The sequence below is a fragment of the Neovison vison genome, chromosome X, assembly GCF_020171115.1.
Source record: "Neovison vison isolate M4711 chromosome X, ASM_NN_V1, whole genome shotgun sequence".
In the NCBI taxonomy this organism is placed as follows: domain Eukaryota; kingdom Metazoa; phylum Chordata; class Mammalia; order Carnivora; family Mustelidae; genus Neogale; species Neogale vison.
This window is the reverse complement of record NC_058105.1, coordinates 114,430,547-114,454,810: the sequence shown is the minus strand read 5'-3', so window position 1 is coordinate 114,454,810 and position 24,264 is coordinate 114,430,547. Positions and strand designations below refer to the sequence as shown.

Here is a 24,264-nt window from a genome sequence, read left to right as displayed (position 1 = left end):
TAAAATCTTTTTTTAAAAAAAAGAAATATTTTAAAATGTAGATGAATTAGTATGGAATGGTTTAAGAGTGATCTAAATGTTTTATAGAGTAGGAAAAAAACATTTCATCTACCCTCCTAGGTTTTTTGCCTGGGGCCTGCAAATTAAGCTAATGACAGATTAACAGAAAAAAGGCTATATAAATTTTGTCCTATGTCAGCACTTTAATTTTTATCTGCACAGATACCTTCATGGAGAAGAAGTGAAAACCCAAAGAAGTAGTTAGACCTGGAAGCTTCTATACCATTTTAACAAAGGGCAATAAATTGTAAAGAAGTAACAAAATCAAGGAAAGGGGGTTGGGTTTCTATGGCCATAAATTGTGGAAAAGTAAATATATGGGGGAGAGTAATGCAAGATAAAGGTTATTTTAGTAAGGTTTTTTTGTGCAAACCCATCTTAATGTCAGTTTTCTCTCTGCAATGATAAGGGTGTTCTTCTCCTGGTATTGAAGAGGTGAGGAAGAATATCTTCATAAAGAGAAGTTTATGTCGTGCTTTTAGGCAGATCAGGAGAAGCCAAAGGTGTTTCTATGTTTGCTGCTGCTTAATTACCTTCAGCTCAAAATAATCCTGTTGTCAAAGTGGCATATTTTGGGGTAGCATATTATGATCCCCTTCAGTTCTAAAGTCTACTGTAAGCATCAAAACTCAGCACATACATATAGACATTAATGTTTTAACTATCTTATTTTTGTTTTATTTTATTTTTTTCAGTGTTCCAAGATTTATTGTTTATGCACCACTCCCAGTGCTCCATGCAATCCGTGCCCTCCTTAATACCCACCACCAGGCGCACCCATCCCCTCGCCCTGTCCCCTCTGAAACCCTCAATTTGTTTCTCAGAGTCCGTAGTCTCTCATGGTTCATCTCCCCCTCCAATTTTCCCCAACTTACTTCTCCTCTCCATCTCCCAATGTCCTCCATGTTATTCCTTATGCTCCATGAGTAAGTGAAACAATATGATAATTGACTCTGCTTGACTTATTTCACTCAGCATAATCTCCTCCAGTCCCGTCCATGTCAATAAAAAAAGTTGGGTATTCATCCTTTCTGATGGCTGAGTAATATTCCATAGTATATATGGACCACATCTTCTTTATCCATTTGTCTGTTGAAGGGCATCTTGGCTCTTTCCACAGTTTGGCGACTGTGGCCATTGCTGCTATGAACATGGGGGTAGAACATGGCCCTTCTTTTCACTACATCTGTATCTTTGGGATAAATACCCAGTAGTGCAATTGCAAGGTCATAGTATAGCTCTATTTTTCATTTTTTGAGGAATCTCCACAGTTTTTCAAAGTGGCTGCACCAACTTAACCATTCTTTAAATGTGCCCTAAACTTCAAATACTCATATTTTCTATGTATTCCAAATGCATTTAATCAATTTAAATTAATGTGTCCACACAATATAATATTAATGTAATTATATATTATGATTACATATAATATACATTAGGGTAATTATATAATTATAATCATACAGTTGAGTTTAAATATGTCTATATGTGTATATATATATATTTGTATTTCATAAAGTAGAGTTTAATTTTATTGATAATCCTAAACTATAAAATTTTAACACAGAAATGGAGAAAGGGTCATTCAACTACACCATGAACTCTTTGAGATCAGACCATAATCTTTGTATTTTTATCCTAACATTTGATATAGTATACATACCCATAGGTACCCATTAAATCCTCACTGAATAATGCATGTCTATAAAAATGAACTCCTCCCATTTTCTTTGTTTTGGGAGGGGAGGGGCAGAGGGAATGGGAGAGAGAGAATCTTAAGCAGGCTCCAGCCCCAGCACAGAGCCCGACACAGAGCTCCATCTCACAACCCTAAGATCATGACCTGAGCCAAAATCAAGAATCAGACACTTAACCGACTGAGCCACTCTGGAGCCACACCCCCCTCCCATTTTCTATTTTAAAGTCTGATTGGTGATATTTAGGATGACAATATAACATGGCCAAATTCCAGAGTGCATTTTTCAGAAATATCTTTAGAAACATCATTGAAGATTAACTGGTGATAAATTGAATTAACATATCAAGTACTTCTGTGACTATTAAATATAAAAGACCTCTTCAAAGGTTGCTAATAGATGTTACATTTAGAGAGCACTTTGGATGTGCCTTTATTTCAGAAAGTGGTTTTTAATGCAGGTAGAAGAAAACAGAATGGGTGGTATACTTGGAATAACCAAGTCCTAAATGCATGCTAATGTCATAGTATAGCAGTAGGTACATTAAGATGAGATACTACTTTCATAAGGAAATACTCTGTCTCCTGTGAATTATACACAAAGGATAGAACTGTGATTTAGCAATTTAGAGGAACATTCTAATTATCTGGAAACAGTATTTCCTTATCTGTTTTGCCTATGGCTAGGTTTATCAAATATTTTATTTTACCTGGAACTGCTAATCAAAGATCCCTATAAGTGCTTTAAGAATAAGAACAAAATATATTACCTTTTACTATTTATCACTTTATTTTAAAAAAGAATACTTTGTCATGAAAATTATACTTTCCAATGCGCCTGGCTGGCTCAGTGGGTTAAAGCCTCTGCCTTCAGCTCAGGTCATGATTCCAGGGTCCTCAGATCAGCCCCTCAACTGGCTGTCTGCTCAGCAGGGAGCTTGCTTCCTCCTCTCTCTCTCCTCTCTTCTGCCTACTTGTGATATCTCTCTCTCTCTCTCTCTCTGTGTCAAATAAACAAAATCTTAAAAAAAGAAAGAAAATTTTACTTTTGATTCATAAAATAAAAATAGAGTCTTTCCAGTTCCTTTCCCCTATGGTACTAAATAAAAAATAAGCAAACAGTATTTTTACATCTGATATCCTGTCTTTTTGAACTACAGCCTTTACAAGAAAATAGGCCCTCACGATTAACAAGTGTCTTTGGTTGGAACATTCTGAACCAAGGTATATCATCAGCCCACTTTCAAGATTGACACTAAGTATTACCGATTATCAGTTCTTGATGTTAGATATTCAAAAAGGAAAAACCTGAATCTGAATACACATTTAAAAGGTGAGGCTCCAGATAATAATGTTAAAGAAGTTTGGGTTTTGTTTTGGTTTGGTTTTTTTAAGCACACAAAACGCTCCTACTCTCCTGGGAACTCCAGTGTTGCTTGGATGTCTGCTCTCGGTGACCTTTGTTATCTGCAAGCTGCTTAAGACCAGTAATCGGGGGCCTTGCCCTTAAATTTGCCCTCAATCTCACTGATAATGGTGTGGATGGAACCAAATTTTCTCTTAGAACTCAGAAGTGGGAATTTTTCAAAGGCTGTCGCAGCTTAAGCACTTATTTCCATTTTCCCATTTTTTATTCTCTTTCATTCATTAAGAAAAAGATTTTTGTCACCTATTTTGGATTCAGACTTGATCATTCTCTTGCAAGTATTTGTGCCTATGTGCTTACCCCATAATCTAATTCTCAGGTATTTGATTGAAGGATCATCAGCTCTTCCCCGCAGGCTCACTGTTAGAAGGCTGATTATACTTCTAAAACTTACGTTTCTAGGATTTCTATTTCTTTTTATTATTTGTATGATTCTTAGTGGGGAGATTTTTAAAAATTCATGAAACAAAAAGGGAAAAAAATCCTCCTCAACAATCGTTTTGTAGACACAGTCTGTAAAGAGCTTGCATAGGAAATGGATCCAGACGGCAATAAGTTATCTTATACATGACCTGACGGGGTATTACCTCTGGGTTCACTTTTTCAAATCTCAAGGGGTTTAGTAACAGGGAAACAGGATCTGTTTCTTTTTATCCAGCTGGGCTGGTGGCCTCACAACTGGAGGTTTCAGTGATGAGTGGAAGTTCAATAAATATTTGTTAAGTAACATGTCAAACAGAAACATTACTGATTTTCTTGGGACAGGATAGAACACTGCTGTTGTTTCAAAATGTAACTGGTTAAAGGACTGCTAAGTAGTGAAGTTTCTTTTAATAGCAGGAAGTAGAGAATAGTTTTATAGTTAGGATACTGGCCAAAAGAATGTAAAACTATCAGGAGCCATATAATTTAAAGTTTTGTTGTTTTCTTATAAGGAACATGTAATTTCCACCTGTTCTTTCAAAAAGGAATAAAATTAGTCTTATTATAATAAATCAGTTTTAACTGGTTTGGATATTGTGACTATTGGGGGATAAATGAAGTTGTCAGCTGCAAAGAAGAAGGGTAGAAATAGGGAGGGAGAGAAGGTCCAAGGGAAGTACAAAGGGAGAGAAGAGGAGAGGGTGTTGAGAACCAGAAAGGGACTTGGAAAAGTTAAAGACACATATAAGTATGAGATTTCCCAATGTCCAGGGTAGGCTTTCATGGAACAGTATCATTTATGAAGCGGGTTGTTTTGTGTTCTGGAAATTCCCTGTGATGAGCCACATACGAGTCCCACAGAGCTGCCCGGCCTGTCTGCCCGGGCTGCTGCTCACCCTGCAGATTCCGAACGCAGGGGCAGGTAGTGAATTCAGGGGCCCCGAGCCTGGAAGTAACTTTATGGTCATTCCATGCACCTCAAATATAAAGAGGAACTATTTAACACTACCTAAAAATAAAGCTTAAAGAAATTTATTCAAGCAGTTTACCAAGGCCTCTTTTATCTTGCTGTATTCTCTGTAGACAAAGATATTTGCATCCAGTTCCTCAGCAAAAAACCTTGAATTTGTGTGAGGGGTGACACACAGTCTTATACCGGCAGCGCTCGCGACTTACAAACTATGCGTATAAGCGGTACAAAATTGCCGTCTGTCCAACCCGCCCTGGCCCCGGTGCAGCCCATCCCAATGTGCCTGGCCTACAGCGGGGTCGCAGACGGCGGTGGGCACAAGAATCAAAAGGGTTGCTTGCTCTAAATGCAGATTCCTGAGTTCCGTGCCCAGAAATTCTGATCCAGTAGATTAGACGTAGACCCCCGAAATCTGTGTTGAACAAGCAAACCTCCACCCCAGAGATCCGGTAGCCAGCGTCCGGACCACCGCTAGTGGAACAAACACCTTTCCCTGAGGAGTTCTCTTCTCCCCTGCCTCTCTGTCTGGACTGGGAAGCTAGTTGTAGCCATTCCGAATAGCCATCCACCCCCCATCCCCGCCATCCTGCACTCTGGCAAGGTGCTCCACTGACAAGGGGGTTTGCAGCCTCCCCGACTGGAATTCAGCAATCATGCAGAAACATTATCACAAATGTAACCAACATGTGACTTAACTCCCAGGGCTCTTGTTCAGGTTCAGCATGGGTTAAATGCACCAGAAATTAAGCCCCTTGTGTAACGTTGTTTCTGAGGGGGGAAAGAGGGATGTGCTGAAAACAGCTTACAAAATGTTTGAATTGCTTAGACAAATTAGGAACAGTTTAAATTTAGAAACGACCTTGTGCCCAAGGTAGTTTGCCTCTGATTTTGCCGTTTGAAACTCCATGACCTTCTGGAACAAAGCGGTGGGAGGCAGAGCTAGCGTTCCAGGACTATCATTTTCTAAAATGCTGTATTGTCTTTTCTTTCATTTGACTTCCCTCTGATTACTTAATGTTTAGCCCTTTTCTGCAAAAGAAGGATATGATATAATAAATGTTAGTTCTGCCGATTTCTGAACTACACTGTGTCCTGTTATCTAGATGCTATGCTATGGGCAATTGCAGCCTTCCATTTTCTAAGGGAGGTGGTAATGAACAATAGGCTTTATCTGTTCCCTCTCCCACTTTGTGCCTTCTTGATAGAACTAAAAAAAAAAAAAAAAGGATGCCATGGGGATATTGGAGATAGAAATCTGCCTCGGGCTAGGAAGAAAAATATGGCTGATTTGTGCGCGATGACAATTTTTGGATTCCCCCAAACCCAAAAGAAAATGAACTAAGAGATTACAGTTTCTTTCATCCCAGTTGTTCTTTGTTGCCCACATCATTTAGAAATTTTGGTCTCTTGTTTCTTAATTCCTTGCCATATGGCTTACGCTTAGGTGTAAAGTCACCATTTCACCATGTTTACCCTGCGAGGGCTTTTCATTTCTCTCCACTTTGGATGGGTCAGCGGGCGGCCTCCTCATTGGAGCCCTGCTAGCTGGGCTCTTCTGTCTCACTGATGAACACGTGGTCGTATAGGGATCAGGGCAGTTAGGTAGAAGGCAGACCAGGAAATTTTTCCTCGTGCTTCTTGATTGGATGAATCCGAGGAAAGCTCTCCTACAGAAATACAGTTTCATTTTCTTGGAAGACTGATCATTTTACATGTATATGGAGAATACTTTGACCATAAACTTTTCTGATTAGAATTACAGATGTGCGTATGCAAGCATAGAAGTGGGAAAAGATGTATCCGCGCTGTGAATTATTTTGTATAATAAGGTTGGCGTTTCCAGATAACCGAGCATAAAACAAAAACTGTCCCATTTATGGCCAAGTAGACTTGCATGCCAACAGAAAGACATGATGGTATTAAAACCATATGCAATTCTAGCCATTTTTTTCTCTTTTCTCTTCATGGGTATTGCATGATGGTATTTCGAATACAAATACTAATGTGCTTTGGAAATAATGGCAGTCGCAGGTCTTTCATCATATTGTATCACTGCTTTATCATATTAGGCTAATACACTGCGAGAGTTGGTAGAACCTCTCCATGCCAAATCGGATCCACTTCTGTTGGCACTCAACCCATTGGACTCACAGATTGATAAGCTAATGTTTAGAGAATTTAGATCGGAGAGAGTCGGCACGGCGCAGACTCAACATCAACCTCTTGCAAGCAACTAAAATGGCCTCGTCCTTGCTGTTTATAACAGAAAACTGACTCTTAAAAAGCTTAGATCATCAAGTGTGTTGGATTGGGGGCCTCCCTAAAGGGATATTAAGAAGGGCAGGCCACTCTTAAGAAGAATGCAAGCTTCCTACACTGGGACTAGCATAAGATCAAAGCCCATCAAGATGGAGCACAGTGACAGAAAACTGCCGTTTCTGTGGGAGAACGGAAGGGGAAGGGTACTGACTGGGCAAGGGCTGTGTGTGGTGACACCTCAGTTGTATTCTTCCGACACCAGGAAAGGAGAGGGATCAGCTCCGATAACTAGAATACCCTGGCTATTTAATGGACTCCTTGATGGCCTCTTTAAGGCAAAGCAGAGGAAGCAAATTCTGTGTATTAAGTGTATTTTGCATTTTTAAAACTTGACGTGCTGTATTGTACTAAACTAAGTGTAACCTATTAAGGCAAGGTATACACACCCTGCTCTGAAATTTACTATGTTTCTTCTCTTATCAAGTGTATTCAGGTGCAACACAGAGACTGCTTTCGGTGACACTAATGAAGAAAATTCCTCATGCCAGGCTTTATAGATTCCTCAGCTAAAATCTTAACTTTCTCCTTATTTCTTGGCACTTATATACAAATGGTGTTGCCTCATAGGACAGGCATGAGCTATTCTTTTTCTGTAAAATTTTCCAAATCTATAGGCTGTGGTTCTCACTTTTGAAAAAGTATTTTGTCTGGATGTCTTTCAAACTAGCTTCAGATATTATTTAATACTATGTAACTGGGTCCCCTATGGCTCAATATTGCTTATTTTTCTTCTGTAGTGGATGTGAATTTTCCTTAATTTAGTTGGATTAAGACACTCTGTAATAATTTCAATGCTAATCAATGGATATTTCATACTGTGCAATGAACAAATAATTTAACATTGTATTTGGAAATGTTTTTTCTCCTTCCTGTCGCCGCAGTGTGTGGTACTGCATAATGTGAATACCTGTAAAAATATAAATTACTTAAAAATAAAAATATGACCAGTTGGTATCAAATCTTTTTAGATAGCTAAATAATTTGCTAAGTATGCTTGATAGTAAATATCCAAAGAGAAGTAATCTCTGCTTCTTTCTCACAAATGGAATTTGTGTTGTGAATAAAAATCACATTGATCTGCCTTACAATTGCCTCTGTGCTCTAACCATTTTAATGTGTTTTTAAAGTATATATGAAAACAATGGTTGTAGTATTTAGAAATCCATTGAAAAGCTTTTTGTTGGCAGTTAATATTAGTAGGATCACCTTGGGTCATTCTCACTGTTGAAGCATAGTAAAATGTTACGATAAAAAGAATTTTTGTTTGTTCTCGTTAAGGCATATGGTGACTCCACATCAATTTTTGAATATAATCGTGTCTTCGCTTTGGTTTTAAACTGTCCTCTTTATGAATTCCTGCCTGAGAGCCAAGTACTTTGACCTCCATGTCTCTACTAGTTAAATTTTCTGAATTCTATGGGCAAATCTAGAATCTGTCATTTATGTCTGTGATTGTCCTTCAAAGAACCTTCCCTGTGGATCAATAAATCAATGCCAAGGATACCAAGACTTTGCCATCTGAACTACTCATCATCAAAACTGCTGTAGGGCCCAGAAAATTCAACCACTGCTTATTTATGGCATTAAACCACACAATTTGGCAGAAACTACATGCTCGGAGAGTGAATGCAGGATCAACTTCAGTTCTGCCTCTTTGGGCACATCTTCTTGGAAGTAAGCATGCTTTCCTATTGTGCGGAAGGGATTGCCTGACACTAGCATGGGCTCTACTTAATTTTGATGAAGCACAAGGTCATTCTTAACAAGGATGGGCTTCACATGTTCTTCTTTAGAAAAGATTCACTCCAGCTATTCTTTTAAAAGAAAGGTGTTTCTCTCTTAAAATCATTTTTCATCATTATTTTGCTCCAAAGATGTAAATTACTTTTAATTATGAAAAGGGTGCTTGAGTACAGAGCAACAGGTAAAAGCCAGCTCTTAAAATCTTCTCCTTTTTCCTTTTCTGCTATGGCAAACTGCCTTGTCTCCAGTTCTACAATGCTAGGCATAGCTATCGGCTTATATAAAAGCATAAATTAGGAGATCTAATATTTAATCATAAGACAATTCAAATTATAGTGTAAACTCCTGAATACATAACCATCTTTAGCTCAAAACAGAGAAACATTAAACCTGTCTACATTGAACCCATTAAAAGTTTAATTGGCACCTTACATATAAATAAGTTGTTTATTATGGCGTGCTCGTAAATTAGTATTCACAGAAACTGGTCCTGTGCCTCAATGCAAATGTTAATTGCCCTTCATGGCAAGAATAGTGCTCGACAGACGTGACACCCTCAGCCTGGAAGCCTCCGAGTGCTCTGCGGCTGCGCGAGAACAAATGCCTCTCACATCTGACCAGTGACTAATGCTACTATGTCCAGCCTTCTCGCCCACTTGTGACTTAGCTTTTCCCAGTCTGCTGTGCTCGTTGCCCAGCTGGAACAGTTGTGGAAGGGACAACTGTTTCCATGAGGACATCATTGTCCAATTTTAAAAGAGCACACTTCCCTTCCAAAACATGTCCCAGAAATGATTATCTGTGGTTGGCTTGCTTCTTCAAGGGCCCCGTTGATATACCGCATCACGTTTTGTTTTGTTTTCTTTTGCTCCTCTCCTTCGACATTGTCATTCCAGGGGCAGGGAAACTTAGGTCTCCAAGTTCGTATTCTGCTCTCCCTCATGTGCACCAAAGAAACCTGAATGAATTCACACAGTAAGCTGTCATAAAAATTACAGTCACAGGATAAGGAGACATCTTTGGACTACTTTATGTATAAAGCAGAGGAGACCATCACTCACTTTAAATGCTGAGTGCCAAAGGCACCATGCCCAGGAGAAGAGGAGGAAACGCAAAGGAGAGGGAGGCATACTTTGCTCAGGGAAAGTCAGTCTCGTCCCGGTATATATGGGGCCGTTAAGCTACAGGAGAAAAATAAAAACAAAACACTAGAATTTCTCCTCAGGTTTTATAACTCGTCCTTTCGAATTTATTTTCTGTGTCTATTTTATAACATGCATATCTATTAATATACATTAATACATGTATGTAAGTTATCGACAACGCAAGTGTTTTAACTGGTAAGGATGCATAATCAAAAAAGTTCGGAAACCACCGATTATGAATGTAGGGAAATACGTCAACCAAACACCTTTTAGTATGTGAGAGAGGCATTACCATCTGCTAATAAGCCATTTGCAGGAAAGTTTAAACAAAACTACATATTATTTTGCGTTAGCTCGTGTTTTTTTCCCTTGAGCTTTTTTTTTTTTTTAATCACCACCCGGCAGTCCTGTGCAACCTGAAACAACCAGACAGTGAATCGCTGTGATACCACATTCCTAGAGTCCCCATATTTCATAGTGTAGTTAGAGTGTGAATAAGAAAATAGAGGGTCTTCTTTCTCCCCTGCCAAGTAGGACACAGCCAGAAATGACGCCCCCCAGTCCCGCAACGCAGAGTACAAATCAACCTCAGTAACTTCATTGTGATCCTCAGATTATCAGCCAATGAAATTTTATGTCAGAAAGAGAAATGTGTATGTTCATTTTGCTTTAATAAAATTGAAAGAGTATGTCATCTGATAAAGGACTAATTTACGCATTGTAAACGTAAATAAAATTTGGGAGGGAATTTATTCCTGCACAGACCCAGAATTCCTGAGTAAATTGGATACAAATTAAAATTTCACTGTAGCAGTGATACACATCTTCATTAGGAATTGCAGAAGGTTCCTATATAGGTCCTGTGGTTTGCATGTGGTCTTCTACAAGTTGCCAACATTCAGAAAACATTCTTTCAAGTTACAAAAGATCTGGCTTTCTGCCAGTGCTCCAAATGGCTGAACATTGAAAGAAAGTCAGTTGGGAAGCAGAACTCAACAACTGCTTGCCTCATCTTCCAAAGCAAGCCTCTTCTAGAAGAAGAAAAGCCAAAGTATAAAAAAGAGAAGCCAGAAGTGAGGAGACAAAGAAGAAGAGGGCAAAAAGAAGAAAATAAAGGTGCTTTCATATTCTCGCAAAGCTGCAACAGTATCCCCAATACTTAATTGGTATTCTTCTGAGAAAAAAAATCAAGGAAACCAATTGAAAATTATAAAAGAAAATAAAGGTCTGTTTTTGTCTTGAATGTTGAGTTCTGTGTTGTTTTGACTGTTGAGCACAGTGAATCAGATTTATAACGTGGCTTTCCTCCTCACCCCCGTCCTTTGGAAATAAAGGACCCTTTGTCTAGTCTTAAAATGTTAAGTAATTGGTGACATTTTGTGGTAGCCTGGCATCTCAATCCCTCATCCTTTCTCATCCCACTGCTGTGTCTTGTGGTGTTGCATATGTGTATGATGTGTATGAACTGGGGGGAGGGGAGCCTTACTTATCTCTAGTAGGAGCTGCACTATTCCATTAATATACTTGGAAATGTTTCTGTGTTCCGTCTCATTGTGATTACTTGTTCAAATGTGCTGCCTAGAGATAAATCTATACTGAATTCTTCTTAACAGCTGTCAAACCAGATTCTTCACAGAATTATGTTGTCCTTTAACCGCAAGAAGGGGGAAAAAAACTTTCCATTTGTATTTAATAGCCGTGTGTGTCACTTTTTAGTATTAAATCTTTACTTATCCTTCTTAAGTAGGACCACATTGAAATTTTACAAAAAAGTCAGTCCCCTAGCCCAGTATTCCACAAACATTAAGAACTGGGGAGAAAGAAAACTGGGTAAGAATGTTTTTAAACAAAATATATACTCCGTACAGTATTAGGTAGTTATCTTAAAATAAAAATTTACTATCTAAAATATAAAAATACTTCTGCCTCCCTTAATTCCTAAAACTCAATTCTGAATCCCTTTCTTTCTTCACATTCTTTCAAAAACTGAAAAGCTACTGATGCATTAGGCTACCTGATACATTAACCACTATAATTCATATCAGTTAGGTCTACCACCCTTTCTGCCCACGCCCCCCCACCAGGCTCTATGAAATTACATCTGGCTTTAGATGCAATCCTGTCCTGAGGCACAAAGGACCGTGATGACCAAATAATTCCTCAGGGTCTCTTCTTGGCCCATGATTTATGAAATGGAATTATGCTGTTCCAATGCATCCTTGTTTTTACAACTCCCATTTAGTTACTCTCAATGACCTTTTGATTTTGTGCCATCCTGGCTCCAAACCATTCTCAGTCAAAGCTCCCTATCTTATTTCCATCTTGCTGTTAAACCACAAAGCAGTTCCTCCTTTGCACAGTCCTCCATTCACCCATCCCTCAAAATCCTCTAGGTGTTGTTGACATCCAGGAATGAGCCAACAGAATTTAAAAAGCTGTTTAAGAGGCATTTTTTTGTATTTTTATAGTTCTAACTTAGGCATATGATTCAAAAGTTAAAAATTCGTTAGAGAAGGATTAAAGGTAGCATGTGCTGATGATAACAAGGAACTTTCTAATGGAAGGACTCAATAACCATACCGGCCTTTAGTTGCTAACCTCTGCAGCAGGGCCAAAAATTGAATACGAAACTGAAATGAAGTGACTTTTTACTGCTAAAGGTGATCCTTTCAAGTTAAGGTACTGTGTTTATGGGCTTTGGGGGCAGTTTTAGGTACACTCTCAGAAATTTTTTTAAGAATGCTGCTCTTTAAGGAAGTTTCACAGATTCATAAACGCCTATTGCTAAATACACAGCTCGAATGACCCCTAACAAAACTGGCAGTAGAAAATTCTTGTTAAGATTACGGATTCTAGGGCCAGACTGTCCTGCTGCAATTCTGGCTCTGTCACTTAACACTTACTAAGTATGTCCTTGAGCAAGGTGCTTCCCTGCTATCAAATGAAAATCAAATAGACCTCCTCTCAGTATTGGGAGAATTAAGAGAGACCGTGAATGGTAATCATTTACCCTTCTACCTGGCACATATAAATGTTAACTACTGTTATTAGCAATTAGCAATTAGGGAGGTGGATTTTTTTTAAAGTATGTCAGAAAGCCTAAAATATTCACACAGACCATGGTGGGATGAACAACATTCCATATTTACTCCTTGAGCCAATATAATTAGTATTCCTCAAATAGTACTCTTTGGCTCCCTATTAAAGGAAATGTGAGATAACCCTAATCCTATCTACCACTCAAAGCAAAATCTGAGTTTATCTTTGTTTATCAGTATTGAGAAAGATATGACATCAGTGTTCAGTCGACTAAAGAACAAGATGGGAGTTTGATTCATTCAAATAGATCAAAGATCCTTTCCTGAACCAATCTCTAATTTTTTTCCCAAAAATACATAATTGGAGTATTTCCTTCCCAGATCTTACAAACACTGAGTAGCTTCTCCTAGTATGTGCCAGATTCTTCCTTACATTTGCATAGAAACATTCTCATATTTCATTTTAACTAAAGCATTATTATTAATGAAAATTTATGATCATTTACTACATTTACAATGTGGCAGGCATTACTATGGCAGTCACATGAAACCTGGTACGTTATTGGAAGATTTTTATAATCAGATCTACTCCAGTGAATGCCATTCCATCTGACACAGTTCGGAAAAATGTAAAAAATATTTCATTCAGTATTGCTACACCAGGAGAGCTCTATTAATCAGCACTTCTATGCTTCTGAGGATAACAATAAGGGATATTCATTCATGTATTAAAATATTAAATTATGTGCAGGATCGTTTCTGTGTTGTGTACCTTTTGTACTCTGAATGTGATGAACTCAAGATATATACGGCGATTTGCTCTTAAGAGAATATTCTGTTAATCAAACATTTTATTATTTGACCATTCCAAAAAAATCTTACCTTAATATAACTAGCAGCTGTGGGGTTTTTAATGTAATAGAGTGTTTTCCCAATCATTCATTATCCTGTTTTTCAGATGGTTTAGATTTTTTTTTTAGTAGATTTTTGAAGTGTCCATTAACTGTCTATTACACTGGATTCATTTCTCTCTCTCTCTCTCTCTCTCTCTCTGGACATTGCAGGTGAAAGTAGGGAAGAAAACTTAGGAGATTCATTGCAAGATTTATACAGGGCATTGGAGCAAGCCAGTCTGTCACCACTGGGAGAACATCGCATTTCAACCAAGATGGAGTACAAGCTATCATTTATAAAGAGATGTAATGACCCTGTAATGAATGACAAACTACACAGGCTGAGAATTCTCAAAAGCACTTTAAAGGTAAGATACGAAATGGAAGGAGAAATTCCTTTCAAGAGATTCATTCTTGAGCTCAGTGGATTACCAGCTACTCTGAAGAAATACAAAATGGGGAGGTGGAGGGGTGGGCAGGAAAACAGGAAGAACCTGAAACTGAGCTGTTCCTGTGGCGTTGTCAGTGCACTGGTAGGGAGGAAATAACCCTAACTTTTCATTATCATCTCAGAGTATTGGCTAAATGTTATGTGACTTAGTTCTTGGAGAAAACAGGATATAATTAAATTTTTTTTTCAAAAATGTGGGGCTGGTGTAATTCCTCGGTCTTTCGTTTTCCTAAGATAAATATGCCATGTAGTTATTAATATAGTTATTAAAAGAACACAGCATGTATGCAGGATGCACTAGTGGGCACTGAAATGCTTACAGATATTTCATGAATATCTCCTACAGCACATTTGGAGTGAAGCTACAGTGATTCGTGTTCCGTGTACAAATTCTATAATTGTTCTGTTTACGCTATCAGTTCCCAACTCACATGTAACTTTCTTATTCTACATTTCCATCAGGGCTTACATTATCTCCAGTCTCCTTATTATGCCACCCCCAGACAGGGAGGAGGTGGTGAAGAGAGGGTTGCAGAGAGGCAGGAAGCTGAAGAGGGAAGCAGAAAACAGAGCCCCCTCACTGTGTGTGTATGAGGGAGGGGAGAGGGCCTGCTCTACCAGCTCTCCCTACGAGGGCCTTCCACCCTGGAAAAATCGAAAACAGAAAAGAACTACCACACAGAGTATGTGGTGCAGTAATTTCGGGAAACAGAAGGTCAAAGGGCTCCTTTGGGAAATATTTCAGATCCATAGTGTGCTGCTGAGGTTTGGTGATTTTGAACTATTGATGAGTACCAAGGAGATAAACAAAATAGAAAATGCATGATTTAGAAAAGTTTCCAGGAGCAAGCAGCCAAGTTTTCAGAGTCAATTAGCTTCCAGTTGGCATTCATGCAAGCACTATTGCAAATCCATGGGACAACTTAATGGCCTTTTGGTCACCAAGGCCAGAATTCTAAAAAGAGCTACAATATTCATAAGAATAATTCTGCTAGGGGTGCCTGGGTGGCTCAGTCTGTTAAGCATCAGACTCTTGATTTTGGTTCAGGTCATTATCTCCGGGTTGTAAGATCAAGCCCCACGTGGGCTCTGAACTCAGCCCAGAGTCTGCTTGTCCCTCTCCCTCTGCTCCTCCGCTCTCTTGTTCCCTCTCTCTCACACACAAATAAGTAAAATCTTTAAAAAAAAAAAAAAAGATTCTGCTGAGCAGCCCTGCTCCAAAGATGACCTCACCTTCCCATCTTACAGAGCACCCCCACCCCATTCAGACCCAACTATCTGGTTATGAAAACAAACGGGCATTTTGAAGCTGGTCAGGCTCACATATTTTTAAAGACCTGCTTCTGTCTTGTTCTCTCAGCGCTTCATACCTATCTTTTATGCTCTAGATTCCCAAAAGCATTTACTTCCATAGCAAAGAATTTGAGCTCCTGCCAGTGATCAGTTCATTGAGTATTGGTGAGTCACTAGGGGTATGAGGCTGCGCTCGCTCTCTGGAGAGAAGATGATGAAAAGTCACTGGAAAGAAATGCCCCTCGTTGATAAAACCGAACTATAGAGCCCCATATTTTTTAGGGTAGGAAGTTAACAGAGGATGGAAATCTCCCATGAGGGAAGGACAAGTGCCCAAGCAACCCTGGATGTGTATAGTCCTTGGAACTCTAAGAGGCCCCTCACTGAGCAAAGGGCCACTCCTGGCAGCCTCAGCCCAGCCTCGCTGTCTCCATCTGGCCCCAAGGACCGGAACAGCTGCTTAGGCACCTTGCTCTTTCCCACCCAGATCTCCCTTCCCACTTCCTGCAGAACATTCCCTAGACTTCTCTGCCCCTTCCTTGAGTCCTTAAAAGACAGGCCATAGCTTTTCAGACTGTCTCACCCCCTCATCTTCTGTCAGCGCCCCCACCACCCACCTGGAAGACTCACTTCTCCCGTAGAAGACAGCTGTGCTGTGTTGAGTTCTCCCATAAGGGAGAACTGAGAGCGGGCCTCCAGCAGAGAAGGGAGGGCTCCCTTGTATTGCAGACCCCCAGTGCTACATTCATTCGTACAGCAAGAATTATGTATTTGTGGTGACAGGAGGGTCATGCCCTCTCTCATGCAAGTATGAGGAGCTAACCATCTAGCAGGAAAGACAGGACTAGGGAAAAGTTAACTCAAGACACAGTATGTGGTAAGTCCACTCAGTGGCAGGGATAAAGTGTTAGGAGGACATAAATGAGGGAGAAAACTTTTTTTTCGATTTTTGATGAAAAGCTTTAAGAAATGAGAGGCATCTGAACTGGATCTAAAAGAATGAGGAAGGTTTCCATAGACAGAGATGGGAAACAAGACCAGCCAGGAGAAATGAACCACATGGAGTGGGCAATACAGGGGTACCTTGGGTGTAGAAAAAAGTACACTAGGACTTGAGTCTAAATAGCTGGGTTTGAGCTTACCAGAGCCCTTTGTTATGGGCTTCTTAAGATTTGCATATTAACTTCCTATTTTAAATGTGACTAAAAGTCTGTACCCAACTTAACTGTTGAATCCTTTTTGCTTTTCAGGCCAGAGAAGGGGAAGTAGCCATTATTGATAAAGTCCTAGACAATCCAGACTTGACATCTAAAGAATTCCAACAATGGAAGCAGATGTACCTGGATCTTTTCTTGGATATCTGTCAAAACACCACCTCAAATGACCCATTAAGTATTTCTTCTGAAGTAGATGCGATCACTTCCTCTCTCACACACACTCACTCGTACATTGAAACACATGTGTAAGTGTATTCTGCTCTCTGGCCATCTGGTACCTTCTGGTACATTGAACAAGAATATGAGGTAGTTTTATATCAGTGTGTGGGACACTTGACAAGCTATACTTTAATGTTACCAAACTATATGAAACAAACCATATATGGTCATGATACCACTGTCTTTAATGAGCATTTGTATATTTTATATGCAATTAGTGCTCAGCTTATGTTTACCATGTGCAAAATCAACTGTCTACAATGACTTAAAATTAACTTTTGCAAACAACTCTGAAGACAGGTGGTCTTCAAGTAGTAAAACCACAAAAAGGCAGTTTTCTATCTAAGGTCATCTTTTCTCCCTCTAAGTTAATTTTATATAAACAAGACTTCAAAAAGTAAATCACATTTTTTCAGGTGCAGACATCCTTGTGGGTGGGAAAGAATTTAAACCTTTTTTATATTTATTAAAATGTTCTAAGAATTTTCTTAAACATTGCACAAAGTTTAATGCTGTAGTTTTATTTTTGTGAAATGTAGATGTGCATACAAGAGTTAAGCAAAATAGAGGAGCATCAACATAAGAAAAGTTCAGGTATCTAATATTCGTCTTAAAAGTCTGTTAACTTGTGAAAGCCGGTTAATGGAAATACTATTCCAAATCTATGGGGACACTTAATGGTGTATCAGGGCAAAGCTTTGTAAGATGTTTTTGTAACTAAGACCAAAATTGAAGATAGAGCTGCTTTATTTTCTTGGTTTAAATCTTCCTTTATTTTTGTAGTGATGAAATGCTGATTGTGTACAGAGGAATTTGAGAGTGGATTTTGTAAAACACAGCTAATTCGCCCAGAAAGGCAGCTAACAGATTATATATATACACACATATATATGTGTGTGTGTATATAAATAAAATTTCAGCCCAAACTCATGTTTTTAAACTCCAGCTCCTAAAATACAAGGGATAGACTGAAATGAATCAACTTTCCAGTTAGTTTCCAATTCTCCCGCTAGTCCATTAATTAAACTTACATAATTATATTTCAGGCAGGGAAGTAAAATACGTTTAGTTACAGGCTAATGCGTGTTATAATATAGAAAACAATATTGAAAAATTAAAATGCGCCTCTCTCCTGAGGAGCAAGAGGATAATGGTCATTCAGAGATATATTACATTGAATTGTATGAGAGAAAGAATTTATAGAGGTTTTTCCTAGCTTCATGAATTGTTTCTATAGCGTGGATGAAGTCTGTGAAAAAGTCCTCTTCATATATTTTCCATTTATAAGTATCTCGTTTTTGAAAGTGATCACAGCATGATAATGACTGTGCTGCTTTTTAGTGTCTGGCTGCATAACGTACAAATCACAATTTGCTGTTTTTTTAGGAGGAGGAAGGGACCCTCCTTTACTATTCTATATCCTAAAATCTACTTCTAATCAGCTTTATACTGTTGCCTGTACAGCTCAGTGAATGTACTTTCATCTCTAAGAGTTCAGATATTATGCCAGTGAATATTTTTGCTGTAGAGGAGAAAGTAAAAACTCCACAGCAGGGATCTTTTTCTTTGCTTTTGAAACCAACATTGAATCACTATCGTTTTGCAGACTTTGCACACTGTACAGGAGAGTGGCCTTTCTACAGCACATTTTCAGTAATCCTATATTTAGTCAAAATGGATGAGAAATCATGTATTAATGTTTGTATGGAATTTTGGGTCTAGTGTAATATTTTTATCATTTAAAAAAAACCTATTTGTAAAAACATTTATTTACTGCATGGATATTGACGTACATTAAATTTGTGGAATTTTGTATATGTAAAAAAACAAACAAACAAAAAACACACCAAAACCTCTTGTCCTAAAATGAAGTGTGCTTGTTACAGGTGTTTAGACTTGTTGATGTTTACTAGACCAAATGTGTACATTCACTTAAAACTATCTGTACCTGATGGATGTGTTATGAATACAGTGGCAACATTGTGCCCTGTAAAGAACGGGCAGTTGACGGAAAGACTAGTTGTGTTGCTACTAAGCAGCTTTTACTTTTGTAAAGTCAGCTCTGTTGTTTTAAATGGTAAAAATTAAACTAATGAATTTTAAAAGACTCGTGACTAGCTTAGCATGAAAGAGACCTTTTAACACTATATTTATCTGTACATTTTATTGCATTAGTTTCAAATCTAGGAGAGAGGCAGCACTGTAAACTGAAGTGAAATAAATTTAGCTCTTAATGAATCCTTATAAGGCACCTACTTTATTCCTACAGAGTCCTCACCACCTTTCTTTGAGACCTAATCACAGAGCCGCCCTTCCCCGACCCCTTCCCTAGTCAGGAGTTGTTACTTTGCCGCCGTCTAAGCCAGAAGCAGCAGCTGTTCACGTGTGCAAGGGTCTTTTCTGAGACCCTGCAAAACCAAGCTCCTTCCCCACTTAGCTGACACAAACTTGCACCTGTTCCTCTCTCCTTTCTGTTGATTCTTGGGAAGTTGGGGAGGTGGAGGGGCTGCCAAAAATGTGTTCTATGTTTGTTTGTTTGTTTGTTTGTTTGTTAACAAGTATAACCTACGACCTGACTGCAGAATGAACTTTGAAAGAAGATGAAAGAAATAATTTTGGGTTTTCCTAGATGTTCCACGTAACCAGAAGAACATGATTATTATGGCCAAGGACTGCTGAAGGAAAACTGAAACCAATGAGCTGACTAAAGCCAGGGCAAAAGCAGGCTAGGGGTAAGAATGAGGGACAGAAAAACTTAACCTAGGATATTTTCTCAAAAAAAAAAAAAAGTTCTTTCTTAGAGATTTTCTTCCCTCTCAGTCCTATATTTATATTAAGCTATCAGAGCAGAACTATAAACATAGTTCTGAATCATAAAATCATAGTTCTCCTTACAATGACTTCATGCTTTTAATGAAGGCACTTTCTCTTCACTCTTTACTCAGCTAATGCCGTCTTTTCTAAGTATTTATTACAGCCTATATAGCTAATAATTGTCCGGGTTTTGTGTTTAACTTCTCGTGGTACATTTTTGGCCTTGTTTGGCACAAAAGTAATCACTGTTTAGCACCTAGGGCAACACTTTAAGAAGAAAAACAGGGCCATATTTTATTTTCAAAAGTCCATCTCTAGACCGGCATGAGTCTTCCTAGAAATCCCCAGCTCACTGAAGCCGATGCATATATCCTATTTTGACCCCTTCTGTCTCCCCATTCTCAACTTCAGGGGCATTGTTCCTCCTCGACCAAGCCCTTGTTTGCATCCTTAAACTTGAGCAGCCGCTCTGCTCCCAGAGTCCCATTCTTAGGAAAAGCCCACGCGTTACTCTGTAATAAATAAGCCCGCTCAAGCGCGACTTTTTCTCCTCTGTCGTCCCAAGACTGCACTAACCCATCAAGCTCCGCACTAAATCCGGCGTCTCTCCGAGCCCTCCCTCCTTCTCCTCATCCCCACCCTCAGCCAGCTGCAGCACTGCGCACTGCAGGCCGCTCCAGGCCCAGGGTAGCGCGCACCCGATGTCCTCCCAGCGGTCCAGGTCGAGGTCATAGCCCACCACGTTGCGAGTAGGCACCTGCCGCGAGTCTCGCCACTTGAGGCCGCCCAGCAGCAGAGCCGTCTCCTCCACCACGGCCAGCCCATAGCAGAAGCGATCATAGGGTAGCGGCCGCAGCCGAGTCCACTGGTCCGTGCCGGGGTCGTAGCGTTCGATCTCAGAGAAGGGCTCATAGCGCCCCAGAAAGGCGAACACCGCGCCGCGCAGCACAGCCATGTGGTGCCCGAAGCGGGCGGTGCTCATGGGCGCCCTCTCGCTCCACGCTCGCTCCCCAGGGCCCAGGGAGTACACGTCCCGGAGGCTGCTCGCGCCGCCCTCGCCTCTTCCCGCCTTACCCCCAGAGATGTACACGACGCCACGGTCCGCGACGGCCCCCGCGTGGCCGTGCAGCGCCCGGGGCAGCGCCCCGGCCGCCGTCCAGCGGTCCCGGCGCAGGTCATACATCTCTACGGACGCCAGCGCCTGGCCGTCCGCGCCCAGACCCCCGACAGCCAGGAGCCCCTCGCCCACCGCGCCGCACCAGAAATGGGCCCGCGCTTCCCGCATAGCGGGCACCGCCGTCCAGGCGTGGAAGCGCGGGTCGTAACGGTGCACTTCGGCCGTGACCGGCCGCACGCCGTCTGCCAGGGGTGAGGAGGCGCCATCAGGGCTCTCCCGGCCCAGGACGAAGAGGAAGTTGCCTGCGGTGCACACGCTGTGCCCCACCAGCGGTGCAGGCAGCCGCGTGAGGCTGCGCCAGCGGTGGTTGTACACGTCGAAGGCCACCACGTCCTGGGTGAACTCCCAATCCTCCTCCTCCTCCTCCTCTTCCGACTGCTCGTCGTCGTCCTCCTCCTCCGGCGGAGCAGCGCCTCTGCCCCTGGCTACCACCTGGCGGACCACGACCTCCTCGGTCACCGCCTCCCGCGCTCTGCGCCCCCCTACCAACAAGATGCGGGTTTGGGGACTCCGGACGCTGGTCTGCTCGCCCTGCAAGAGCGGCTGGCGGGAGGGCGCCGTGTGGTAGTTGAGGGCCTGGATGATGAGGCCCTTGACGCGGGCGGGCAGGGCGAGGCCAGAGCCCGAGTACACGCGCCGCAGCACGTCGGCACGTACTAGGCCGAAGCGAACGCGCTCGAGCAGCGAGACGCAGTGGGCCAGGCGTTCGGCCTCAGGCTCCCGCTTCAGCCAGGCCAGTGCCAGACCCAGCAGCCAGGCCTCAGGCACCCGCGCCAAGTCGGGGGCACCCAACACAGCCTTGAGCGACGTGGGGTTCAGCTCCAGCAGCCCCATGGGGCCCGCGCCCCGCAGCAGCAGCTCCCGCAGGTGGCGCACGATGCAGCTCTCCGCGGCGCCCAACGTGTGCGCCAGGCCGAAGCGCGCCGCCACGTTGGCTGCAAAGCAGCAGTTCTCCGGAGCCAGCTGGCGCTCCAGGTAGCGGCCGCACAGCCCCAGCGCCTCGGTCACCTGCAGGTAGCTGGCGGCCTCCAGCGTGTCTTCCACCGTGTCCATGGACAGCGGCAGCCAGGCGGTGTAAATGAAGTCCAGCAAGCGCTGCAGGCCGGCCGCCGACGGCACGTGTAGGTGGATCACGCTGGCCCTGGATTCCCGGGTGTGGCTCTTGAACAGAGCCCTGAAGTAGTCGCTGGAACACGCGAGCAGCGACCTATGCGCCGGGAACTCGCTGCCCTCGGCCTCCAGAGTCACGTCGCACAGGAAGCCCTCGGCGCGCAGGGCCTGATAGCCGGTGAGCAGTGCGCCGCCATGAGCCTTACAGTAAGATAGGAAGTAACTCATGATGTCCGGGGCGGGAAGCGGCCTGGCCGGGGCTGGAGCCCACCCGGCACGGCCAGAAGCATCTCGGGGTACGGCACCCCAGGGCCCCCTACGCGAGCCCCAGAGCCCCTAGCAGGGCCCCATTTTTGCCTGCTCAGCTTAAAGCCCAGGGCTCCTTCATCCAGGCCTGCAGATATCCCTGTACCCTTCTCAGAGCAAACCCGGTTGGGGGATGGTTTCCAGAAGCTCCCAATAGCCGAGGGCGAGGGCGCGGAGTTTGGAGTCTTCCGGAGGGAGCGGGGTTGGCTTTTGGCTGCTGCCGAGGCTGCCAGCGCGTTGCCCGAAGCCCCCTCCCGGTCCCAGTTTGGGGAGCCCACACCTGCGCGCCAGGGGCCGCAGTGGCCACGCACCATCACCTGGAAGGGCCGAGCAGCGGGTGGACTGATTCGGAGGGGTGCTGGATCTCCGACCGCGCTGATGCGCGGATGTGGCCCGCCTCGGGGCGTCCCGGGAAGTGCGGGGCGAGGGCTCTGGCCTCCCGGGGGTGGACGAGAAGGACGGACACTGCGGGCACCCGCGAGGGCCGGGGACAACTGGGTGTGGGGCGGAGAGGGGGGTGAGCTTGTTCCGCGCGGAGGATCAAATCAAAGCCTGGGGGATTAAGGAAGGGGGGGGCGCAGGTCAGCGCGGCGGGTCGGAGGCATGATTGGGCGCCGTACATAACATGCCGGTAGCTCACAGGGACAGGAATAGCGCGCGGCCTCGGCCTCCCGGGCGCGCCCCGCCCCGCGCCCCGGCTGCTGGCCGCGAACCCAGGGCCGGGGCACTGGAGGGAGCGGCCCGGGCCTGGGACCTGACTCTGGTGACCCGATGAGCCGCCGGTCACCAGGGGGGTTCTCGAGAACTCGGCTAGGGCTGCAGGAATGCGAGTCGCCCGCCGAGGACCCTGTCCCTGGTGGTGTCTAGGGAGATGCGGCCGGCTGGACGAGAGGAGTGTCGACTCCCTGGTGCACTTGCGCCTGGGAAAGAAGCCCCTGGCTCGCAACTTTCTGCTTTGAGAAGGCCCTAATGAATCCGGCGGGGGCGGGGATTAAGCGGCGACTTTGCGCGCTGACACCCAGGAGGTCGCTGCGCGCAGTAGAGCTACTGGCGGGAACCACGGCCGGGGGAATCTGGGTCTCCCCGCCAGCTGCGCTCGGTAACACGTCCCTCACCTGGACTCACCCTTTCGAGATGCCGGGCCTACTCTGCGCCCTTCCCGAGGTGGCCCGCGTCTCCTGGGATGGCTTGTCTCACATTCCGCGCTGGGGAATTTGCTCCCACCCCCGCTCCCTGACCCAGCCAAGTTCTCCCTTCCTGTTCTTGGATCCTGCCCAACCCATCCCTTAGCAAAGTGGACAAGGAAATTGGGTTTTCTGCCTTTGAATGACCACTTCCTTTAAGAAAATAATTCCTTCCAGTTTTTCTCCCTGACTTTCCAGACTGTGGTGTAATTACTGCCTGCTACATCCTAAGTGCCCCGACAAGATAATGGGCGCAGAGCTCGGTAGAGGCTAGAGTTTCCTAGGGCCCCTTTTCATGAAGTTATTTATAAGATGCACACAGCACAGAAATGATGACTAAAACCACCCGGTCTTGAGACATTAGGAAAGCATTTCTCCATCTCCTCCATCCTGCTCTTAAATAACTAAACGATTAATATAACTGTTCTTTCTTGCCAATTTGGAGCTTCTGTGTTTTGCTTTCATCCAGAATTGATTTTTCTATTTTCTAATGCAACCCCTCTAGCAATCTGTTTTAAGTGAACCTTTTGAGGGCATCTGAAATAACTTGCATTTCTGAGAGTTGGGGTTGTGTTTCATAAAAAAAGAAGTCGTCTAAGGAAGTATAAAAATGTAACGTTTTCTGCCTCATACTTACAAGGTCTCCAATTAGAATTCTTGAAGTGCATAAAAATATTAGTAAAATGATCCTGCTTTCTTGTCAAAGATGGAATTGCTTTATGACTTAAATTAGCCAAATTATAAAATGCAGGCAGAGGCTCAAGTTAAGGGCTTGCTTAA

The 24,264-nt window shown here is 42.9% G+C and overlaps 2 protein-coding genes across 6 annotated transcripts in view; one reads left to right on the top strand and one right to left on the bottom strand.

The window, feature by feature from the left end:
- CNKSR2 (connector enhancer of kinase suppressor of Ras 2) overlaps positions 1–19,137 on the top strand; it is a 284,336-nt gene extending 265,199 nt beyond the window's left edge. For 4 of the 5 annotated variants that reach the window (XM_044235204.1, XM_044235203.1, XM_044235202.1 and 1 more), the window contains 2 exons: positions 13,885–14,081; positions 16,708–19,137. In XM_044235204.1, coding sequence (XP_044091139.1) covers positions 13,885–14,081; positions 16,708–16,923 — 413 coding nt within the window. In that variant the 3' untranslated portion in view covers positions 16,924–19,137. Of the gene's footprint in view, positions 1–6,644; positions 7,980–13,884; positions 14,082–16,707 lie in introns of those variants that run through there. The other variant, XM_044235205.1, reaches the window with a different exon arrangement.
- Positions 19,138–19,995: 858 nt separating this feature from the next.
- KLHL34 (kelch like family member 34) lies at positions 19,996–22,222 on the bottom strand. The gene has a single exon (XM_044235677.1). It carries the CDS (start codon positions 22,220–22,222, stop codon positions 20,279–20,281), a length of 1,944 nt encoding a protein of 647 aa, XP_044091612.1. The 3' UTR covers positions 19,996–20,278.
- Positions 22,223–24,264: the final 2,042 nt, after the last annotated feature.

Bases quoted from the DNA above. Each gene is read 5' to 3' on its own strand.
- KLHL34 (XM_044235677.1), bottom strand. From the start codon at position 22,222: ATGAGTTACTTCCTATCTTACTGTAAGGCTCATGGCGGCGCACTGCTC.